This window comes from Sus scrofa, chromosome 13 (assembly GCF_000003025.6).
Source record: "Sus scrofa isolate TJ Tabasco breed Duroc chromosome 13, Sscrofa11.1, whole genome shotgun sequence".
NCBI classification, from domain to species: Eukaryota; Metazoa; Chordata; class Mammalia; order Artiodactyla; family Suidae; genus Sus; species Sus scrofa.
In genome coordinates, this window is record NC_010455.5 from 86,834,720 (window position 1) to 86,860,662 (window position 25,943).

At 35.5% G+C, this 25,943-nt stretch overlaps 1 protein-coding gene across 3 annotated transcripts in view; it reads right to left on the reverse strand.

Annotated features, from left to right (window-relative positions):
• Positions 1,569–25,943, reverse strand: part of PLSCR1 (phospholipid scramblase 1) — a 33,282-nt gene continuing 8,907 nt past the window's right edge. Inside the window, exons 3-9 of one of the 3 annotated variants that reach the window (XM_021068460.1) lie at positions 25,128–25,208; positions 19,702–19,925; positions 18,135–18,177; positions 14,395–14,615; positions 12,918–13,079; positions 5,766–5,927; positions 1,569–2,552 (exon numbers count right to left, since the gene is read on the reverse strand). In XM_021068460.1, the coding sequence (XP_020924119.1) occupies positions 2,499–2,552; positions 5,766–5,927; positions 12,918–13,079; positions 14,395–14,615; positions 18,135–18,177; positions 19,702–19,925; positions 25,128–25,208 (947 nt within the window). In that variant the 3' untranslated portion in view covers positions 1,569–2,498. Of the gene's footprint in view, positions 2,553–5,765; positions 5,928–12,917; positions 13,080–14,394; positions 14,616–18,134; positions 18,178–19,701; positions 19,926–25,127; positions 25,209–25,943 lie in introns of those variants that run through there. The other 2 variants (XM_021068461.1, NM_001246213.1) reach the window with 2 other exon arrangements.

Sequence of the window (25,943 nt, forward strand, 5' to 3'; positions counted from 1 at the left end):
TGGGGGACAAAACCACAATACCTTTATAGGATTTTTGTTTAATATCCTTTTGTCCTTTAAATGTCTGTATTTGAACAGTGCTTAATTGATTGAAACTTATTGATGAGGTAAGAAAAATGAACCACACAGCAAGTATATCATGGAATTCAGACCACAGAAACTATTCTAAGGCCTAACAATGTCTGCCCTAGTGAAGGAATATAATACTAGTTTTATAAATAAATAATCATAAATAGACCATTATCATGAATTCTGTATGGTATATGATAAATCCATTCACCTAGAGATAAAAGTCTGTTTTAATTGGAAACAATTTTTGTTAAGTTTTTAAAGTATTCTCTTGGTCCCATCTAATTTCTGCTTCTGGATTTTCTGTTGTGCTTAACTGAAGCCACTATATCTGTTCCTCAGGAATCACCTTTTCTATACATATTTTATCTGACTTGTAGAAGAATTTGTAAAATCTTTTACATCATCTTTAGTTCTCTACCTATGTTCCAGTATCTTTATCATACTTTAAAATGTAGTTATCTTTTTAATTTCATTATTTTGCATCATCAGAATGTTCCTTTTTCTCTACTGCCTATTCCAAAAAATATACAATATTTCCTCAAATCTGAGATTACAAATTAAGACATTTGTTGTGAGTGTTGGTATTTTTCTCATTTAAATTTATATATTTTTGATGTGTAATGTTTCTTCTCTTTGTAAATATTTAATGAAAACCTAGTTTTCTAGTGTTTGAACTTAAATAACTGCAATGTGTGGGATCTGGTTCGAACTTTCTATGCAAAGTTGAAGAAGGAACTGTTCAGATGAGTTGCAGTTTTATTTTGCTTAACCAGAAATTTTGAGTCCTATGTGAAGAAAGAGTAGGAGTAGGGGAGATTGGCGGGGGGGGGGGGGGAGGAGAGAAAGTGAAAGCAGATGTAGCCGTCACAGAGATAATGTCAGTCCTTGAGCTTCATTTTTGGTTAGTTGTGGTACCTGAAGCTGGCTTGGCAAGCCCTGTCTTTCTCTAACTGGCATAACTAACACCACTAGGATTCAACTGTGCGAGTACTTCACTTTACCTGGCATGCTGTCTGTACCAACCATAAACTGAATGCAGATACCCCTATTACACCTCATCATAGGAATGTGGCATCTGGTAAATTATTTAAGCTAATGAAATGTGCTCTAGACATCACTTTTCCTCTGCCATCCCAGTGTTCTCAATATTAGGAGCGAGTGATGTTGGACTTCTGCTGAGGATGAAAGATAATCTCTGCCATAATCTACTTCCTAAACACATTTTCCTTTCCATGACGTAAACTGTGGGTTGGACATCTCCTTTCACTTGATTCAGTTTTCCCTACAAAACAGTATAAAAATCCCTTTAACTTTCTGACAGGAAGGAAACTTAGTTTCCACCACAGAAGTAGATTTTCCTAAAGATTATCATATCTTTTTTCCATTTTTAAAGGAAATATGAAAGGGAAGGGGAGATAAATGTGTCAAGTTTAGAATGTCATATGAATTGACTGTTCACAGTTTGTTTAAAAACAAAAATCAAATACTCAAAGAGATATATCAGCAATTTTTTATTTTAGTTATTTGATTGTTGTTAAAAATAATCTATTAGAGCATTATAGACATTTATTCTGAGACAGAATATATATAGTCTATTTAACTAACACCTGAGTAATCTGATAACTATCATATTCCATGAATGATAAAATACAGTAGTCAGCCATTCCATGTGTAAATAATTACTTCAAAAATTATAACAATATCTAGTTTTACAGGGAGTCTTTAAAAGTTTCCTTCTTTGGGATAGAATCATCCTTTTTTCATGAAAAATCATGAAAATTATTAATTTGTAGTTTTGTCAATATAACGTTATTTATGCTCGCAATTTAGCTTATAGGTGAAGTTAAATATAGTGTGATTTTCCAAACAAAAAACAAGTACATTTTACTTTTCCTTGATAATATGAATACTGAGTATCATTTGAACATAACTATAAAGAACATAATTGGAAAGAAATTATGTTTGTTTTGAACGGTTTTGAATATACAGTACTTGCAAAATAACATTTGTTGTTACATATGAAATGAACTAGATCTAATAAAATAGTGCATAAATTTATATTAAATTTACTTTAAAAGGCTTTAATTTTGCTATAGAAATTGAAAATAGAGACTGTAGCTCACAGCAGTTCATCACAGGAAGTTACATTTAAATGTAAAAACATCTATATTTTTTCTCTGAAATACACAATGAAAAAAGTATACAATTAAATGTATAAAAGAAAATGTATAAAAACATAAGTAAGTGATATAGAAAATTCTTAATTTGAAAAGTAAAATCATATACCTGGAGCTTCAGGCATGACAGTGTAATTCACACATGCTATGATAAATCATTTCAATAAAGAAAAGAATCCAGGGTCTTTCTTTTATGTATTCCCAATCAATATATAAACTTAAGGTTTTCTGAGACTTTCATTTAATGAACTACCACACTCCTGATCTCTGTTCACCTCTGGTCATTTCAAAAAACATGAAGTCCTGGATAAAAACAAAATAGAGAAATGAGTTTCCAGTAACAAAATAGAAATCAGCCCTCAGATGCATAAATGCTAAGGGAATCTGATGACACATAATCTATGTTCTAAATAAGAAAAATCAACTGTAAAAGGTAGATCTGGGAAAGTTAATAGCTTCAGCTTCCCATTTAAATGACACTTTAATCCTATAATTCTATTCACTTATTCATACCCACATGAATTTAATTAATCCTGTGGTAATTTCTCTAAATTTCACTTTTTACATGCCCATTAGAATGTTCTCTTTCAATCTTTCCTTCTCAAATTTTGTACTCCCTTCTCTAGTAGAATAACTTGTGTTATAACTGGAGTTCCATGTACAATTTTTTGATTGTTTCAGGAGAATGACAGCCATCTTAGAATCTGTCATTCTCTTAGAATCTGGGGGCCCAGTGTTATGATTTCTCCTCCAAACTTGTCCACAGTGTTCCCTGGCTTGTCCTATTACATTAGTTTCTAACCAGACCTTCTTCCCTATGACTTACGTCAGATCCTATGGATTTTACCTCTTTCACGTCTATCATTTTTCTCTATCCATTTACAAAGAAATAATTTAATCCTTATCACTATTCACTCACAATTGCACTATTACAATTTTACCTCTCTTCAATCCATTTCTCACACAACCACTGAGATTGACCTTTCTAAAATTTGGATTTGTAACTTATTTATACCTAGCTTAAAACTAACCAGTTAATGAAACAGTTTTCTTTCAAAGTTCTACAAGAAGTTGCCCAATCTACCCATAGTCATTTCCTAATAACCCCACCCCCCAAACCCATTTCTCATCTCTCTAAACACCCCAGACTACTCTCTCTTCCCTGTAAACACCATGTCTTTGATTATGGTGTGTAAACCTTTGGTTAAACAGTTCCCTAAGATTAAGGTTAAAATTTTCCTTTCATGTGAAATAAACACTTAATGAAAATAACAATTTTTTTTTTTTTGTCTTTCTGTCTTTTTAGGGCTGCACCCACATCATATGAAGGTTCCCAGGCTAGGGGTCCAATCGGTGCTGTAGCTGCCAGCCTGTGCCACAGCCACAGCAACGTGGGATCCAAGCTGCATCTGCGACCTACACCACAGCGCACGACAATGCCAGATCCTTAACCCACTGAGCAAGGTCAGGGATCAAACTTGCGTCCTCATGGATGCAGGTCAGGTTCATTAACCATTGAGCCATGACGGGAACTCTGAAAATACAATTTTTAAATAGAACTATGGTTCTATTTAAAACTTTATATAGAAAATATTAAGCCTATCTCAAATTAGATAGAATAGCATATAAAGGTCCAATGACCACTCAACTCAGCTTTAATAATCATTGACATGACCAATCTTGGTTCACCAATTACTCTATCCCCTCTGTCACCCTTCCCTCACCCCCATTATTTAAAAGCAAAACAATAATACCATATCATTTTATAATACTTCAGTGTGTGCCCATAAAGAATATGGACTATTTTACCTACATATAAACATCATGTATTTTTTTAAAACCCGTAATAATTCATTAATGTCATCAAATAGCAAATGTTCACAGTTCCCGGAATGCCTTATAAATATCTTTTTATATTGGTTTGTTTAAATCAGTATCCAGAGGTAATCTAAAAACTATATTAAGCTAATGTTTTCCTCTTTTTATTTTATTTTTATATTTCATTCTCGATATTTATTTGTTGAAGAAACTGGATCCTTTTCTGTATGCTCTCATATTTAGTTTTTTTTTTTTTTTCAGATTATATCTGCATGTCAGTGTTTAAGATACTACTTTAGTGGCTCCAAACCTTGCTTGCATGTTGGAATGACATGACAGCTCAAAATAACTTGAAGGCTTATATCTATCTATAGAGATTTTAGTTTACTAGATCTGGGTACAGTCTTGAGGTAGGGAGTATGAAAGCTACCCAGGTATTTGTACTGTGCAGTTAAAGTTGGAAAACATTGCTCTGTGTCAGGAGTCCTTGACATTGGCTGCTATGGAATTACCTGGGGAGATGCACAAACTTCCAATTCTGAACTTCTGATTTAGTTAAACTGGGGTATGGGAGGTCCCACCATGGTGCAGTGGAAATGAATCTGACTAGGAACCATTAGGTGTGGGTTCAATCCCTGGCCTTGCTCAGTGGGTTAAGGATCCAGCGTTGCCATGAGCTGTGATGTAGGTCGCAGACATGGCTCAGATCTGGCGTGGCTGTGGCTGTGGCGTAGGCCAGCAGCTGTAGCTCCTATTGGACCCCTAGCCTGGGAACCTTCATATACCATGAGTGCGGGCCTACAAAAGCAAAAAAAAAAAAAAACCAACAAAACTGGGGTATGGGAGTTCCCGTCGTGGCGCAGTGGTTAACGAATCCGACTAGGAACCATGAGGTTGCGGGTTCGGTCCCTGCCCTTGCTCAGTGGGTTAACGATCCGGCGTTGCCGTGAGCTGTGGTGTAGGTCGCAGACGCGGCTCGGATCCCGCGTTGCTGTGCCTCTGGTGTAGGCCGGTGGCTGCAGCTCTGATTCAACCCCTAGCCTGGGAACCTCCATATGCCGCGGGAGCGGCCCAAGAAATAGCAACAACAACAACAACAACAACAACAAAAAAAAAAAAAAACAAAACAAAAAAAAAAAAAACTGGGGTATGGCCTACTACTGGGGTTTTTGAAAAGCTCCGCAGCTAATTTAATGTGAAGTCAATTTCCGAATCATTGTTCTACCCCATATATTTCCTCTGAATTGTCAGTTCCATCTAAAGCTAGATTGAATGTAGATTCTTATTGAAGTTTATATTTTTATATTAAATGATTTAATAATGAATCGGGAGGAAATTTTGTTTCACTGAGGGTTATTCCATTTAAACACACTGGAAGATTAAACTTTTCTCCAAAACACTGTTTTTGTTTTGTTTTGTTTTATTTGGTTTTGTTTTTAAACCACAAAACCGGAACCTCTCCTCAACATATAAGATCCTTTTGTTACAATGTGAAACTGCATAGACCCTCCAGAGAGAACCTAGTCACCTGCAAACTCAGAGTAGCAAGAGAAAACAGAATTTCAGAGCTAAGATTAAATGGGATCCATCTGAATAAAGCCTACAAAATTAAAGTCACTTAAAAATGTAAATTTTACTAAATTATTTCAGAATGACAGAGTAACCATCTATGCCCGTGATTAGCAAGAATAGACTTACAATGAGGAAACATGCACCAAGCATCACAGCTTTCATTTTCACATCAAGGTCTAAAGGGAACTGGATGCCAAAGTTATCAACATCTGTAAACATCTCTCTCACTAAGCCAGACCACTGCTTTGAAATCTTGCCAACCACGTATTTATCATCAAGAGATTTAATCTAAATGGAGAAAAAAAAAAGGGGGGACAAAGATTCTAGAAAGCAAATAATAAAGCTATTTTCAAAGTAGGAGTAAAATAAAACAAATATTATATTAAAAATATATGCCATTCATATATATATGAACATTATATCACTCATTAGATGCCCATAGATTCCCACCTTCATTTATAAGTTAATTTAAAAAACTGTTTATTTGCTACAGAGAACTGAAATGAAAGTACTTTAGCTGAAATATTTGATATTTTACATTCTACATTAAGACAGTAATAAATTAGTTGAAGTGATCCAAAATAAAATTTCAGCCAGAAAACATACAACTACATACAACTATGAAATGTTTCTTTGATGAAATTTCTAGAAGCCATCAGGAAGGTAGTAAATGAAACTCTTGACTTCTGCTTTAAGACAATACAGGGAGTTTACACAGTCTTAGTGTTAAAAGATAATGAGAGGCCCCATTACCACCCACTGTCAGTAGAAAAGCATGAAATTCCAAGTGCCTGGAAAAGAGGACTGGCAGTTTTGAATGCAGAAAAGTAACCAAGCAGTAACTTGATGAGATGCCCTAGGTTAAGGGTTAGGGTAAGACTGGACAACAGGAGGGGGTAAGGGACAACTCTTTAGGAAGTATGTATGAAACAAAAAAGCTCCAGTGAAATTTTTCTAGTTTTACAGCTCTGCCTGAGTAAAAGCTCAGGGCCATGATAAAGAGCTGAACTGCTTGTAGCCAGAGGAATGCACCTCACCAAATGGGCATATGGGGGCTGGATGTAGCCCACACTTGCCAAAGTATATACAGGCAGGGTGTGTCAAACCAGGAAAAGTGTCCTTTTCAAATGTGCACAAGGTACCACATGTGCTAGGAACAACCTATGAAGCTCTAGCTTCATAGGGACCAACTACATAAATGTGGAGAAACTGAAAAGAACTGACTCATTTTGTTTGGAATAAGGTGGTTAAGTTCCTTACAAATCTGAAATAAACTTCTAATATGAACACTTAGCATGGATTACTATTCATCATAGATTCATTTCATTTCAGTCCCTTCCAGTGTAAACCCAGAATACTTCCCTGCACATTGAAATTAGGCTTGGCCACATGCCTTGTTTGACCAATGGAATGCTACTGGATGTGACATGACCTTAAACATGGCTGAGTGGTTTGGCCTTGGTCTTGCTGTCCAGTGATCAGCCACTAGAAAAGCATGATTCAGGCAGCTGCTATTGTTACAGCTCCAGAATGAACATACCCGGAGCAGAACTGAGACCAACTGGCAGCCTAAATCAGAGCCATCTGATTGAGCCTATGTATGTCCCTCAGACACAGTTGACCTGCAGACCCATAAGCATGAAAATAAAATGTCTGTTTTTTAAGCCACTGAGTTTAGGGGTTATTTGTTATGCTACTGTGGTAAAACAGACTAATACAAATTCCCTATTGCATACCTTCATGTTTTGTCGGCTAATAGCTGCCATCTAAGCATTTGAAGCTAGTGATAAAACTTTGTATTTTTTAAATCAGTTATTTTTAATTTTTAAAGAATTTTAAAAGAAATACACAAAAGATAATTCATCAGATACCATAATCCTACTACTAGACTTATCAGATATTAGCACTTATCTTTTTTGATTCCTATAGCAAGAAATTTAAAAATTCACCAAATATTTATGGAAGAAGTAGAATATGTAATTTTTTATGTAAAGGAGCAGAAAAGTGAATAAATATCTACAACTAAAAAGTCAACAGGATGTGATAATTTTTAGCTAAATTCTAGAATACATTTTAAAAACAGAAAATCTATATAATAAAATTATTTCAACTTCAGGGAATAATAAACTAGCATTATATTACTATTAGATTTATAAACCTATAAATTGAATACAAATAATTGATAAAGTTATTCTAAAAATAATGTTATAAGTTCATCTCACAATGTAAATGCAAAAATCCAACTGGTACATTAGCACATAGAACTCAGGGTAAAAAGTACATAATAAAGTATAAAACACTAAAAAAAAAAAAAAAATCAGATCATTCAGAACATATGAGTGTATCCACAGATGCTAAAAAGGTATTTTACTTACTAATTAAGCATTTATATAACATTTAGAGTATTTGTAGCATATAAATGCTTTACAAGTTTTTGATAATTTTTCCTCATAATATCTCTATAGGTATATACTATTATTACATACAATTTTCATGTGAAAAAAACTAAAGCAGAGAGTTAGTAATTTTTCCAAGTTCATACAGATAAGTCATGGAGATAGATTTCAAGCCCAGGTGTTCTGTTCCACAACTGTATTAATGGTCTGTATTCTTGACCACTAAGATGCCCTGCCTTTTAGAAAGTTAAGTATAAATTTTTAATAAATATTGAGGTCAGGGTCAGCAAACAAATGTCAGTGAGCCAAATTTAGCCTGTCCTCTGTTTTTTGGTAAGAATTTCATTAGGACATAGTTACACCCAATAGTTGTAACTTGTCTATGATTACTTTCATGCTAAGATTGCAGACTTAAGCAGCTGTAACAATGACCATATGGCCCCAAATTCTAAAAATGTTTTCTATCTCTTCCTTTGCCCCCCCAAAAAAAAGGATGATTCTCAGTGTAGGTAAAACAGGAATAGAAAAATATTATGAAAAATAGCCAATATTTATCTATATGATGAAACATTTGCTTCCATTTCACTTGAAATCATCAACCTGATAGGTAGTATACATAAAATTGGGAAATATTATTCAGTTTTGCTGTAAAAAGTAGGCTAGAAAAGAAAATAAGCTAATTGGCTAATTAGAAGTTGTTCCATGATTTCACTTGCTTTGTGTTTTTATACCTAGATAAACCAAGTAAATATAGCAAAAATGCCTTCTAAATTTAATACTAGAATCTAGTCACAAGACTGAATAAAATGTAAATAAAAATCATTTTCTCAATATTAACAATAAGTACCTAAAAATAGAAATAATCCTGATTAGTAGTGATAATAGCTATGAATTAGGAAAAAATTCAACAAAACAGATAAAAGTTCTATATGAAGAAATCTATATAGTCATACAAGGAATATAAAATGAGATATAAATGAATTAAAATATATAACCTTTCTGGGATGAGACAGGTTTAGCATCATAAATACATTATTTTTTAAATCAAATTTGATATAATAACAATTGTATTTTAACTTCTGAAAATTTAATGAAATGAGCTTAACGATCACAGGAAAATAAAATGAAAATATGATAAGAATAATTAATAACTGTTTGCCTATGACTAGATATAGGATATATAATTGTCACTGTAATTGAATTATAAGGCACTGCTGTAGGAACAGATAGTGATACCAGGGCAACAGAAGAAAGAATCTAGAAATATATCCCCTATCTGGTGGAAATTTAACATATAGTATTTCAATTTAGCAAAGAATGAATTGTTTACTTAATAAATTGTGATGATACAATTTTCTAGCCAACGGAGATATATATATAGATACACACACATATATATGTATGTACAAAAAGGGTAGATTTGTAGAAAACATATGAAGATCAGAGGACACAAGTACAAATGCAAAGTTAATGTCTTCAACACACAAGTAGATTTATGAATTGACAAGAAAAACGAAGGTAACCCAACAGAAAATACAGGCAATGAATATTAAAAGACAATTCAAAAAGCAAATATAAGTAGCCAATAAATTATAAAGTGCTTATAATCCCTAATGGTCAGAAAATTACATATTAGAGATAATCTCTCCCCTCCTACTTGCTGACTTTAGATTTTCTGTTTTAGTTTGCAGTTTATCTAAGCTGTATCCTCGTGTAATTTTTTCTTATCTAAACTCCTTGCAGTTTCTGAACCTGGCATCAACTCTGCAAGATTCTTACCCATGTATCTGTTTGAATGTTATCTCAAAAAATTTTGTCTTGTTTTTTTCTGTAATTCCTCTTTGACATATGAAATAGTAGTTTAATCTAGCTTCCATTTCCCTTCGAATTTGTATCTTTTCCCCACCTCCTCTTTATTTTCCTCATATAAGTAATCCAGGTCACTAATTTTCTCTTAACCTATATCTAATTTCCAATGCAATTTCATCAATGACTGTTCCTCATTTCTGGAGGTTCTATTTGGCTTGCTTTTTATCCTCCTGTCCTATATTATTTTTTTTTCATTCTTCCCTTATGATCTTATTTGTTTTTTAGGCTCTTTAATGTCTATTTAGGTATTTCTTTTATGGTTGACTTCAGATTGTTCTGTTATATGCAGTTTGTTTTGTCAGATTAGTTCCTAGAGCAGTATGTACATTTTCAATCTACACATGTGAAGATAGGCTTGTTCTGTAGGAATAGAGGATGACATTGGTGATCAATCTCCTTCTAGTATGCTTTTGCATTCAGTTCTTCCATCTGTATCACCACTCAAGTTCAGTTTCTAATTTTTGAGATTCATGAACCATTAATGATAGTATGAATTTAGACTTCAAAACTCATAGAGGAGGTTGGATTGGGATATCCATTTCATGTAGGCATATTTTTTCCCCAACTAATAATCCTAGAAGAAGATGGATTCCCTAACGTCTCTATGAGACACAAAGTCTAATTGTCCTTCCTCTACTCACTCTTGGGATAATTTCTGCATGGCTTCAACTACCATCTGTATGCTGAACACTCTAATGTTTTCCATTACATACTTAAAATCTAACATGACTCAAAACCAAAGCATTAGCTCTCCACAAATAAACTGTTAGATTCTTTACCTGGACAGTGGCATCATTATTTATTCTGTCTGGTTAAGAAGCATCAGACATCAGACTAATAAGATATCTCTAAATTTTCTTTCATCCTCCATTGACATCAAATCTGTGAATCAGTTCCACTTGATACACTTACAAATATGTCTCTGAATTATTTCTTTCTTTAGAATGGCTCTTGCTCCTTCATGTTCATGCTATTATCTCTTTTCTATTCCAACTTCCATGAAATTGACACCATAGTTGGGTCCGTGTTCCATAATGGTCCCTCATACTGATAATTCTTGTTTTCAAAATTTCAATTATCTAGTCTACAGAAAATGATTCAAGGTTCTATTTACTCAATTCTTCAAAGATATTACTAGTTAGCACCATTTGAGATGCACAGGAGAGAACTTAATTCATTTCATATAATGGGTACTTTAAGGCATCCATTGAGAAGGATTGCTGGATGACTTCTAACTTTCTTTGAATTAAATATACAAGTTTCATACTCCAGTCTGACTTACTTCACCAGTTTTTTGTTTGTTTGTTTGTTTGTTTTTAGAGCCACACTTGCAGCATATGGAGGTTCCCAGGGTAGGGGTCTAATTGGAGCTACAGCTGCCAGCCTATGCCACAGCAATGCAGGATCTGAGCCATGTCTGGGACCTACACCACAGCTCACGGCAACACCAGATCCTTGATCCACTGAGCAAGGCCAGGGATCGAACCCACAATCTCATGCTTCCTAGTTGGATCTGTTTCCACTGGGCCACGATGGGAACTCCTTCATCAGTATTTTTACTTATTTTACATAAATAAAATATATGTCAGCAAAACTTCCATTAATATTTCCTGAAAAAAAACATTAACTTTTCACTCCTCTGGATCCTTTATGGGAATGAGAATCCATAAATAGGGAACTATTATTATACATAAACCTATAAAGTCATCAAACATAGTATATAGTTCTCCAGTCCACTCCACACACATGCACACACATGCACACACACACACACACACACACACACACACACACACACACAGTATATGCATCCTTTATAAGCGTCTCTATATACATCATACATGTTTTCTTAGAATTTCCTGTCTCTCTCGTTAGACTTTGAGGTCAATGAGAGTAGTAATTCATCCTTATATAACAGAGGAATTAAAAATCATTATGAGAGAAGCCAGGCAGATAATATAAAAGAATGAAGCTGAATAATGGGAGACCTTGGGAAGCCAGAGGACAGTGGCAGAATTCCCATATCTTATTTATCATAAGGGGACAGCTCTGTTCAGTTTTAGATTTCTATCCCTTCTGTAGAAATGGTCCAGTTTAACAGATTTTATGCTTATATGAAAGAATCATGATAGCAAGATAGATTTTATAATCTCTCAACTTTTAAGCATTTGCAACTAAATAATACTTTGAGCCATAAAGCTGGGCCCCACTTGATGAAAAACTGCTGTGATGAAATTCCTCCAGGTAGTAAATATACACACATATTGTGATTTCTAATGAATGAACTTAATATGAGGATAAAAGCATGATCATGAAGAAGCATAATTAGATGCAAACTATTGCCTTTGGAATAGATTAGCAATGAGATCCTACTGTGCAGCACAGGGAACTATGTCTAGTCACTTACGATGGAGCATGATAATGGGAAAAAAATAATGTATACATGTATGTGTAACTGGGTCACCATGCTGTACAGTAGAAAAAAAAATTATATTGGGGAAATGACTATTAAAAATAAAAAAAAGCATAATTAGGTAGTACCTCTTACATTATCTTTGTTAAAATTCTTTCTGCATAATTGAGTTTTCGTAGGAACTCAAAGATATTAGAGCTTCTGAAGAGGGCCTAGAGTACTGGCAGTCAGTGTTTCAGACTAAGAAAGGACTGTAAGCTTTGGCATTCAGACTTAAATGACAAGGTTAATGTTCTGTTTAAAATGGGTAATATACAATGCCTCCATACAGAAACCACCATGTTTAAATGTTAGGTGTTTTGTTTATAGTTACTTGACTACAAAGTTCTGCTTTTCTTTTTTCCATTTAGCATAAGCAACAGTGACACCTAATCAGAGCCATAACCATCTCCCCGACAAAAAATAAATATATGAGCACACTGAGTCCCTTTTGAGGAATCAGGGCATACATATTTACTTAATACATTTGTAACATCCTCTAAGTTTATATTATTCTTATGTTAAGAAAGCAAAACCTATAAACATTATCACATCTCTTACCTCAAAATCAATATCTGCACAACAGCTGCAGACAACACATGGACCAGTAATTTTTAGTACGTCTTCTCGCCTCTCATTTTGAACTGTAAACCTTGGCAAGCATGGGTGCCAGGTTTGAGTAACATAACCTACTGGTATGCCAGGAGGAGCTTGGATTTCTATCTACAAAAGCAAAAGAATATATAAATTGTAATCATAAAAATGTCTAGTAAGAACTCTCATTTACTGAACCCCTTCTAATGTTAGGCACTGTTTTAGTTCGCACCATGTCTTTACCAGGTTGGTACTATCATCTCTATTTATAGAGGAAGTAACTGATGAACAGTGAGGCTAACTAACTTGCATCAGATTCCCCAGATGCAAAGTAGAAGATGAGCTATAAACTCACAATCCCCACTCTGAGCACTGCTCTACTGGTCTCTTAGATTTTAAATTTTTTATACTTAGGAAAAATGTATGGGTGACCCTGAGAGCATCTCAGCATGTTCATCTGTAAATGAGGATTTCCTGTTTATTAAAACCAATAGTATAAAGTATGCTAATGTGCTCTACAAATTGTGGAAAATATTCTATCAAATCAGTTTTCCCTCAACTATTCCTATAAATATTATCACATCTAAATTAAATAACATGAAAACCAAAATTCAGTTTAAATAAGTTCTTTTATCTTTTCAAAATAAGTGCAGTATTAGACATCAGATCTTTATGTGCCTGTGTCTCTGTCTGCCCTGCTCTCACAGCTCCCTGTGCGGATGACCGAGTGACCCAGGCAGTGCTGGGCTCAGGTCAGTGGGGATCTAGGCAAAGGCCAACTTCCTATAAACACTCTGTGCACTGGCATCTCCCTGAGATCTGTGTTCTCTATCAGAGGGCTGTCAAGTACTATGAAAGAGACACCTGGTCTCTCTAGAGCTGAAGGGGTTCACAACCAGCACATCCATATTGCAGGGACTCAAATACAGTACTTTTTTCCAGTGGAGAACTGAAAACAACAGCAGTTGAAATTTCTCAGAGGAAGCCTCTGCTAGGTTTGGTCCTTGTAGGTTGGCGAAAATTGAGATGAACGTATCTGTGCTTTTCCCCATTCTTTTGTTCACTTGCCTCTGGGATGGCGTTCTAGGATATCCTACAGGGTGTCCTCCTTGGGCTTTGGCCAAGCCCCTCATGGTCATTTCAGGTGGGGTACTTCACTAAGGTGCCCTGCCTTCTCGGCTCTCCCTGAAGATCAAGAAGTCTGGCCTCTGAGACCTCTGATCTCCCAGGATGTGCACTGTTCAGGGACATGGGGCTAATTGTTCACTCTTTCTCACCTGCCTTCCTTCCTGTACAACTTACTCTCAAGCAAAAACCAATAGCTTATGGACTTATTTTCCTTTAAATCTCATTTGATTCCATAAATTCAATGATGAGGTGAAAATTCCTGCAGGATTACTTTGCAAAATATTTGCAAAAATTACCCTGGCACTTGCTTACCAACCTCTTGCAGGCAGCAGGGGAAACAACAGCTGGTACATCTTAGTGGTCTCTCCAGAGTTATGACTTCTCGGCCCATATTATCAAGAATTCTCATGGTGAAAGGCCTAGAAGGCCCACAGCAGTTTCTAGTACAGCAATCAGTGTCCTCTGCTGCAAAGTAAATCCTCTGTCCAAGGCTGTTCTTGATTTCATATTTGTTATTAGTTTCAAAGCCTGTTAAGACTAAAAACATATAAGAGGGAATCATTATGACTATTGTGTTAAAAAATAATAAATGTATCCTGGAGTTCCCATCATGGTGTAGTGGTTAACAAATCCGACTAGGAACTATGAGGTTGCGGGTTCGATCCCTGGCCTTGCTCAGTGGGCTAAGGATCCGGCGTTGCCATGAGCTGTGGTGTAGGTTGCAGATGTGGCTCAGATCCCAAGTTGCTGTGGCTGTGGCGTAGGCCAGTGGCTACAGCTCTGATTAGACTCCTAGCCTGAGAATCTCCATATACCTCAGGAGTGGCCCTAGAAAAGGCAAAAAGACAAAAAAAAACAAAAAACAAAAAAGAAAAAATAAAAGAGAAATGTATCCTAAGATACTACAATATCTAGCTATACCATTTTTATTTATTTATTTATTTATTTATTGTCTTTTTTGCCATTTCTTGGGCCGCTCCCGCGGCATATGGAGGTTCCCAGGCTAGGGGTCTAATCGGAGCTGTAGCTGCCAGCCTACGCCAGAGCCACAGCAACGCAGGATCCGAGCCGTGTCTGCGACCTACACCACAGCTCAGGGCAACGCCGGAACATTAACCCACTGAGCAAGGGCAGGGATCGAACCCGCAACCTCATGGTTCCTAGTCGTATTTGTTAACCACTGCACCACGACGGGAACTCCCCCTATTTATTTATTTTTTAATTAATCTTTTTTTTTTTTTTTTTGCTTTTTAAGGCCACACATGTGGTATATGGAAGTTCCCAGGCTAGGGGTTGCATCAGATCTGCAGCTGCCAGCCTAAACCACAGCCACAACAATACTAGATCCAAGCCATGTCTGTGACCTATACCACAGCTCACGACAATGCTGGATCCTTAACCTACTAAGTGAGGTGAGGGATCAAACCTTCATCTTCATGGATACTAGTTCCGTTCGTTATTACTGAGCCACAATGGAAACTCCTAGTAATACCATTTTTAGATGATACTTCATGTAACACCAGAGGAAGAAAAGGAAGATTGTTTAGAGATGATACAGACAACAGAAAAGGCAGTGGGAATGGAGGAGAGGTTATTAAGGTACAGAAAAATTAGGAATTCCTATATGAGACATGGAAGAAAAAACAACTCATCATCTCCTAATTTCACAGACCCATGTCAGAAAAGGAGACTGTGCTCTGAGGGATGGTGCAGTGCTGCAGATAGTCACGGTCATGCTAGGAGTATATAGACAATGGCTACGTGTTCAGGTATTCAGTTACGGAGCGGAATACAGGATAACTGCTGTGTATATACTTCATAGACTATTACATTAAATACAGAGGCTTGAGATTTTGCTTTATAAACCACAGTCATGGCTCTTCTTTCTGTGAGGAAGCTGTAAGAGAGCTTATCTCAGTGCACACATGTGGGGAGGGAGAAAATGAAGATGGAAAGTAAGGTAAAAGGCTGCCCAGGGCACCCTTGTTTAGCTCAGCAGTGGTTGTTCCGAAGGGGGAGATGGGTATTAGGTGAAGGGGAAAGGTGCTTGGCAACCAGGGCTGCAAGTCAGAGACTATCTAGACCACTGGGATTCTAAATGAACTCCGTACCTTAGAGGGGGCTCATTTCTTCATGGGGGTGACAGAGATATGCTGAATACTGACTCCCATGTGGTAGCTGACCAAAGGGCTTCCCAAAGTGAACCACACTTTGGAAACCCCTCCTTGCTTAGAGCCAGAAAGAGCAAGTAATGGTCCCACTCGTCCAGAGCCCTCATTAACACGGGTCATAGGATGTCAGAAAACATCAAAAGTGTCCAAACATGATTAAGAATATGTATAAAGACAAAAACCACTTTCTAATATTGGTTTGCATAGACTTTCAATCAGAGATATTCTTCACAAATTCTATTAACATGACCTCCCTTAAGTGTCTTTGTTCTGATCCAAACAGGCCCTGACTCTGCCTTTAAAAGAACTGGTCTTGACCTTAATATCTGCCAATCAAATATTTAATGAGAAAAAAAATTAAACTGATTCATGAGATGGGATCTATTACCTAAGTGTTTCATTAAGTAGCTTAATCTCAAAATTCTTCAGCTGGTTTGTTTGAAAAGTGAGATTAGCTCAGGCTTCAAAATCTAAATTTCCTTTTAGATACTTAAAAAATGAAGACAAATAAAACAAAAGAATCTGTAGTTATGGTCTGTTAAGTTTTGAATTAGGGAAAGGAATAAGTGCCTGTGATAGTATCATATACTAAAAATAAACTGAGTAATCTTCAATTCTTCATACTATTCATGATGTTAAAACTTTCGAGGCAAAAACAAAAAATTAGACATCCTTTTTAAAAAACTAAAGAATTTATAATTATGAAATTTGAGATTTACTTCATATTTCATGGCTAATATATATTTCCAAGTATATATAAAACTTATAAATCTAAAAATCATAAATGCTGTATAATGTATAGTGTCTGGTTTTTATCATCTCAAAAATAAGTTCCCTAAAATAAATGATTCAGCGTAATTGAGAATACAAATTATCATACAACAAAGAGCTCCTTTCCAGAGAAAACGCAGTATAAATAAAAATGAGAACATTATAAACATCTTTTTTATAACATCATAAATATCTAACAGTGTATATTACAAGCAATTTAAGTATAATGAGCAACAATTGTATATTCTAACCAAATCTATTACTGTTATACTAGTACAGTTCACATTATAATTTTGTTTCAGTGGAAATGAACTTTGCAGAGGTGTGAAGAGAGATTTCAGATATATTCTAAAATCTATCAGAGCTTTCACTGAACTCTTTATATTTATAAGGAAGACACTGTAGTTCATGGATCTATCTACCTAGGTTCTTTTTCCCATGGCAGCAGCCCTGACACATCTAGTGACTTCTTAAGTTTACCTCGCACCTGAGGAGTGCTGGACCTAAGGAAACATCCATAGGTGTTAGGCCCCATTCACAGGAGTGGCAGTGGTATTCTGGGAAGTCAACACTCTCCAGTGAAGTGTTTCTGTGCCCAGGGAGATAATCCACAGCCCACAGAACAAAGGTCTGATAGGGTTCTTCTAGGCTTCCAGGAGAAACTGTGGGCAGTAAAGTGATTTTCCCCAAACATTCTCATGCATCTAAATTTTAAAAATTCACTTGCTTTGCAAATGTACTAAGGTTAGCATGTGACTCCATGACCACCTCAACATCATTACAAACTGGGGCAAAAAAGTCGAAGTGATAAAGTCAGGCAAAGTGATTTCTAGAGAGGAAAGAGAACAAAAGTAAGTTTTGTTTGTTTTCCTTCTAAGGTAAGGTATATCATGAGGACAAATTGCCAGCATAATAGTATTTTTTACCACTTAGTAAATTTAAGAAATAAGCTGCTGATCATCACCATCATTTCATTATCATGAAGAGAGATAATTGTGAATAACCAGGTTTAACTGTTTACATCACCAAGTGATGATTTGCAGTTGGGGATATGCCTTTATCTTCATAAATATCCCCTCTTCCTGGAAATATGATAAATACAATGACTACATACCTTCCAGAAGTTCAATTTGCTGATGAATCAATAGTTGATCTATCTGTTATAGTAAAAAAAAATCAAGCTGTAAGCATATATCATATGTTGCCAATCCAACCAAATTAACATTAGTGCTTTTATATTTTAAAATAATGTATATAATCAATTTGAAATTTTATCAAAATTATCAATATTTAGTAATTTCTTATTTTACTTATAGGTAGAAAATTAAAGTTAATATATTTTTAACTGAAAAAAAAAATCTACTGAATGTGTTCAATTTTAATGTGGACAAATCCACATGAGGTCAAAAAAAAATTTGATTTTCACTGGAATCCCTATAAAAATTAGAAAAAAATGTTCCTCCCGGAAAGGGCTTAAGAAGTGTTAAGATCTTTTTATGCATTTAAAGAGCTTTTTTTTTCTACAAACCTGAACATTTTTCTTTTTGAGTATACTTGATATCATCATTTGTAGTAGGTAATAACTTCCCCTACATATATTTTAAGGGCCTAGTTTGTTAAAAAAAAAAAAAATCTACTTAAGATATTTAGGAACCAGCAAAATTCTTATGTTGCCCAAGGGCACTGTGGGAAGTTAGTGCGGAGACTACAACAGAAACAACTCACTTAATGAAAACTAACCTAACAGATTTGTAATGGCAGACAAATACTAAACCTCACATTGGTTAGATAAACTATCATGTAGTAAATTGAAATTCAGTAATTGTTTCTTCTTATTAGTAGCATGAGGTTGCAGGTTCAATTTCTGGTCTCGCTAAGTGAGTTAAGGATCCGGCATTGCCATGAGCTGTGGTGTAGTTTGCAGAGGCGGCTCCGATCTGGCGTTGTTGTGGCTCTGGCTAGGCTGGCAGCTACAGCTCCAGTTCTACCCCTAGCCTGGGAACCTCCATATGCCGCAAGTGCGGCCCTAAAAAGACAAAAAAAAAAGATAATAAAATAAAATAAAATAAAATTGGGTTTTCCAAAGAACAAAAGCCACATAAAAATGTAATTTCATTAATTAAAATAAAAATGGGTCATATTATACACAAATTATTGACTCCTTTTTTAGTACTACTTACGGAAAATCAACACTAAATTGATGTTTCTAACTCCTAGGAAATTATTCAGTGTTGGGGTTACAGGGCACTGGATGCAGAACCAAGTTGTTTTGTCAGCATTTTGATGCTGAGCAAAATTATGTAACTTCTCTGGACCTTAGTTCTTCTTCTTTAAAATGGTGATAATTATAGCACCTATATATCACAGAGGGTTTTTTTTAAAGGATTAAAATGAGTTAATATATGTATTATACTTAGGAACAAAGCCTGGAAAATAGTGCTTCGTAAAGGTTTGCTATTGGCTATTATTCAGATTATGTTCAAGCTAAGAGAAAATACAATTTCCTACGACATTTGCATTTTGCCTTAAGAGTAAACCTGACCTGAAAGAATTAGTAAGTTGTTAGCAAAAATATAAAGTTTTACCATTTCGGACTTTTGTGAATTAGTCAGTTGTTAATCGCATTAAGTAACATTAAGCACAGTTTTGTTTTTAATGAGTCTTTCATGTATTTGAAATACCTGAGTTAAATACTCCAATCCAGGTGGACAGTTTGCTGGAGGTGGTGGTGCCGGCATCCATGGTATTCCTGCAGGGGCACCTGACTGATGAGACACTGGCTGGTGTTGGCCAGGAAAGCCCACTGGACCAACACCTGGATAGCTAGCCTGGGGGGCTGGGTAGCCAGCTGGTGGGATGGGGTAGCCAGCCTGAGGGGCAGGGTGGCCAGTATATCCTGGAGGTCCTGAAATAGGAACATGTGAAAGTATTTGTATCTGCACAGAAAAATGCAGACTTCAACTCTTAGGGTTACCCCAGTTATCTACAATTTCCACTCAGAAATCCTATTTCTATGAAGCTTAAGGTTTGTAGTTTTATCTTTCAGTGAATTTTTAATGAAATATCTGTGGTTTCATATCCACTTCTATTTTGAGGGTTTTAGGCTGTGAATAGAGATGGCTTAGAGCCTTACCCTTATCATTCAAAACTCAGATTTTGCTTGATATGCTTGAAACCTAAGAAAGTGAAAGAAAATCAACAATAATCTAGAGTCAGGTACATAAAAATTCTGGAATGCCTTCCTGGAAAAGAGAGATGGCATTGAGTACAAAGCCCAAAATAAAGGCTTTGAGTCAGCATTTCTAGGACCAAACAAACCACCCTGTAAAAAATGATAATTCTAGGATTTTAACAAATGACATTTCCTCCATATAGAACTGACAGTAGTTTTGTCCCCTCAAGGCACATTTGGCAAGGTCTGGAGACCTTTCTGGCTGTCACAATTAGAGGGAGGGTGATACTGGCATCTGATGGGTAGGAGTCAAGGCTGCTGCTATATATCTTACAAGGACCAGAACAGTTCCCTGAAAAAAAAAAAAAATCTATCCTGAAATAGTATAGTGCCTTTGTTGAGGAACCCTGGAATGGAGGTATAGGCATGTCATTCCTTCCATTACTGTTCAGATACTCCTCTGGGTTAACAATTTGCCTAAGTTTTTAACCCATGGTGTATTCCATTCTTAAAACTGCACATGAAAGCAAAAAGTTCAATTAAGATACTTAGGGTGTGAATTTAAATTTCACAACTTAGCACCCTCAAATCTCTGGAAAATACAGTTTGAGAACTAAGGAAGGTAAAAACTTATAGCAGGGAAAATTATCTCAAGTATTTAATAAGCACAGTAGAGGAAGAAATTTAATAAGTATTTACAAGTATATTCACGTGAATCTGTGATTACAATGAAGCTTTATAACTTTATAACTTAGTCCACAGAGTAGCTGTTCCATAGGAATGGAATATAATTTCAAAGAACTGTATTCCACAATATTCTAACAGTAAAAGTTATGCAAAACTTAGAATAGGAAATTAGTAAACACTTTTAAGCAGAAAACTGATGACAAAATACATAACACCATTAAAAAGTGAGGCAGAAGAGACTAAACCTCATAGTACTATCTTTTAAATCAGCTTTATAATTCATTTCTTCTTAAGTGAATAAATATTTACAGATGGTCTATAATGTGATTGGGTCTGTTCCAGAATCAGAGGATACAGCTATCAACAGGGAACCTGCTGTCAGAGAACCTAGGGGCAACTTCTGAGAGACAGAAATAAAATTTTTTTAAAAAATTCAGATTAATCATTATACAACTAAGGATGTGATAAATTCATTGAATAATAAAAAATAAGAAAAAATAAAACTTTCTTTAAAAATTAAAAAAAAATCAGATTAATCTGACAAAGGAACTATATATGGGAGAGGGTAAGAATGAACCAGTTTCTTTAGACAGATAAAATTTATGGCTGACAACTAAAAGATGAGAAAGTGTGTGTGAAGATCTGATAAGAAGTGTTCCAGGAGGGAGGGGGGAGATTTGAGATGAGCATAAACACACCACTGTATAAAAAATAGATAACTGGAATTCCCATGTGGCTCATCAGGTTAAGGATCTGGTGTTGTCACTGCAGTGGCTTAGGTCACTGTTGTGGTGTGGGTTAGATCCTGCCTGGAAACTTCTGCATGCCGTGGGCACAGCCAATAAATAAGTAAATAAATAAAACAAAACAAAATAAGATAAAATAGAAACTAACAAGATCCTACTGTATAGCACAGGGAACTATATTCCATGTCTTGTAATGACCTACAGAAGATAAAGAATCTGGAAAAAAAAATATATATATATATAGGCGTTCCTGCTATGGTACAATAGGTTAAGAACCTGACTGCAGAAGCTCAGGAAATTGTGGAGTCATGGGTTGGATCCTTGGCCTGGTGCAGAGGGTTAAAGGATCTTGTGCTGCAGCAGCGGTGATGCAGGTCACAGCTGCAGCTCAGATTCAGTCCCTGGCCCAGGAACTTCCATATGGCATGGCTGCAGCCATAAACACACACACACACACACACACACACACACACACACACACACACTTAATATGGAGTTTAGATTTTATTCCAAGAGTGACTGATAGGATTTGGGAAATTTAAACAGAAGAATGAGTTCCATGATCTGCATTATGTCTTGCAAAGTTTTTATGAGTGATGAGCACTGGGATTTCAAATAACAAATGCGAATGCAATCCCTGTCCCACTGCCTAATGAGAGAAGAACTTCATACTCACCCTTACTCTAGGGATCTACACCAGTGTGGTTAACTAACTAGAATCAGAGACAAGCGCTTCGAAGGAAGAGACCAGGGTTTTGTGACTACATGTGCCAAAGGAAGGTGTTTGGATGGGGAGAGAGAGAGAGAGGGAGTTGAGACACCGTCCCTGAGGACCACCTTCAGCTGAGATCTAATGGATGCAAAGGAGTTGAGGAGGCAAGCAGCAGGGGATAGTAACAAACACAGTTGCTTTGAAAATCTGAAAAAAAAAAAAAGGACAATCTATCTGAAAGAAAAGAGACAGGCTTAAGAGGCAGTTAAGGAGAAAACAGAGGATCCCTTTGGGTTTGGTGGACCAGAACAAAACCTTTATCCTGAATGCAAGAGGAAGCAATGATGTATTCATTAGATACTGCCTATAATATGAATATATGTATTTTTAAACATCACTGGCTATAGTGCAAACATCAAACCATAGACAAGCCAGTGAAGGTGAGATATGAAATGGTTAGATTATTAGCATTATTTAATCTTCAAAAGATTCTTGGAAAAGGTAATTATTTCCTAAATCATTGGGTTAGGCCTATAGAATCACTTGAAATTTGGGTAATATTTTCATTTAAATAAAGCCCAAGTGAACATATTATTAATGTAATAGCAAATATTTGTCTTTTATTAACTGTAAAGCATTTCACTAGATGTTCTACACATAGTTTCATTTAATTTCCAAATTGCCTGAATTAGAAAATATTATGCTCATTTTATAGATTAAAAACTGAGGCTTGGACTTACAGCAACTTGCTTAAAACTACCACACAACTATTCAGAACAAAAGTCAGATTTTGAAGCCTGATTCAGTCTTTCTATACCTGTTTTCCCACTTGAAAAATGGGGATAATTAATGGTATTTACCTCATAAGATTGTCTGATAATTAAATTAGTTAATCAACATTAGGCACAGTAAACTCTTAATTTTAGTCTATCATTGTTAGCACCATTATCATAAAGTACCTATATTATTGGACTTCAGAAATAAAATTGAGCTATTTTTCTTGCAATCTCTCAATTCTGATTATTATCTAATTTAATTATGTATCACCTACTATTACTTAGCTAATGGGTGGGTTAAAACATCCTCCAAGTGCCTTGGGTGCATATCATAGATTTGCTTATAATTCTTCAAATACCAATCACATAAAAATTTATAGCAGCAATTCTCAACTCTGGCTGCTTATTTAAATCACCTGAGAAATTTAAAGAAGTGACCAATCCCAGGGGTCCACAACCAGAGCTTCTGCTTCTGTTTTCCTGGGATAGTGCCCTGATGCTAATGTTTTCAACAGTTTGCAAGTAATACCTAAGTACAGGCACTTTTGAGAACTATCACCTTAGAGTCTTGGAGTCTTTTTACTCCACATTCTTTTAAAATGCAAACATCTGGATGAGATCCAGGCTACACTGAGATGTTTCTGGCTAGATGGGTAAACAATCCATCCATCTCCCGAGCACATTTATTTGCTCAGAATAGAATCAAAATGCATACACCCTTCTGCCCAAACAGATTCCTTTTGATCCTAAGTCCCCAGGATGGTCTCTCAAGATGTGGGTACCCTGCCTACTTGCAAATCTGGGTGCACCATGAACTCTGTCATTCGGTAAAATTCTGGTAATGTTGATAACTGCATTTGTTTAAATGAAAATCTCTGAAGCCTCCTAGGCAGTGGTTCAAAAGAAATAATGTATTCCTTGGTTTATAGTGATATGATCCAGTTACTTTTCTTAGAAAAGCAAGGAGTTTGGGGTTGGTAGATGCAAATTATTACATTTAAAATGGATACACAGTGGGAAACTACTGTACAGCTGTACAGAACAGGGAACTACGTCCATTCTCTGGAGTTAGAACATTACGGAGGATCATATGAAAAAGGAATATATATATATATATACATATATATACATATATATATATGACTGGATCACTTTGCTGTATAGCAGAAATTGAAAGAACACTGTAAATCAACTATACTTCAATTAAAATTTTAAAGAAAAGCAAGATATGATTATGTCTATAAAAGTGAAACTTTTACATTTTTGTGTATAACAAAATAAAAATGAGAATTATCCTAGGTAGCTATTTTTCTGTTGCCTGCAGCTTCCAGGTTTAACCAGTCATCTTCTGCATGACAATCACTGAACACAATTAACCCCAGATGACAAATGACTCAAAAACATCCAGAGATAAATTTCCTAAAAATGATTGCATGACCATAATTTTCAGAACAAATGGAGACTCAGTAAAATCTCTTACTTAATGTATGTATTTTGGGGTTTAATATATATGTGACCTTATATTTTATTTGCTGAATGTCAATTCACTACTGTTATTAACACTACACCTTTACTATCCTGTATAAATAAAAAATATTTCAATGATATTTATGATAATATATAGTCAAAGAAAGATGTATGCTGCCAATTTCATCACTGCACTTTTAACACAGAGACAGACAGACAGACACCCTTTTGGGAATATCAGTAATTGATACATTTTGGTTTTTTATTTTTACTTTTTGGTCTTTTGAGGGCTGCACCCCTGGCATATGGAGGTTCCCAGGCTAGGGGTCTAATCGGAACTATGTCTGCAGGCTTACACCACAGCCACAGCAACGCCAGATCCGAGCCACATCTGCAACCTACACCATAGCTCACGGCAACGCCAGATCCTTAACCCACTGAGCAAGACCAGGGATCGAACGCACAACCTCATGGTTTCTAGTCGGATTCATTTCCACTGCGCCACAAGGGGAAATCTGGTTTTTTATTCTTTAAGCTAATGTTTTACCTGAGAATCCTGCTGAAGGATATTCAGGGGGATTCTGAGCTGGTGAGTGTGTTCCCGGATAAGGAGCCTTCATTTGCGCATCTGCAGTTCAAGGAGAGGTAAACATTTATCTTCTTAAAAAGTACATGTTAGAAAGAAAAATGCATTGTTCTTAGAGAATTTTTGTTTATATACGCCTGTGTTGTATTGAAAGAAAGTGAATTATTCACTGAAAAAAGCTGTGCCTATTATCAGAATTAATTTGCAGTAGAATACTGTTTCAAACAAATTCCCTTTGGATAAAATAGGCAGCTAAGTTCTGGGGCTGAATTTCTAGTTTGCAAAAATGCCTGATGAGTATTCTCTTCCATATCTTGATTTTGTTGTTATTAGAAAAGATAGATTGTTTTAAACTACATGTAGACTGTGAAGAAAAAGATAAATGAAACTAGCTGGATGTGGGAATGGTGGAACCAAGGATTATAGGTGATTTTAAAGATATCTATAATTATTGATTGAAGAATTATGTTCTAATTATTTAAAATAATACATATAACATACATATACTTCAGTATTTAAATTCCCTTTTTACGCGTACTCTGGAACTACACTATGAAGTTTGAATATAGGACATTCCAGTATTTGACTGATTTTGTCATACAAAAATCATAACTGACAATTACAATAAATAAACATGGTAATTTATGTTAGTATCTGCTAATCAATGTGGTTTGAATAATATATGTATGAATAGTTCCATTTCCCAGTTTTCATATTTGTGTTTTTCTAGTCATTCCTTTAACAACTGCCCCAGCCAGAAAAATATTTACTAGCATC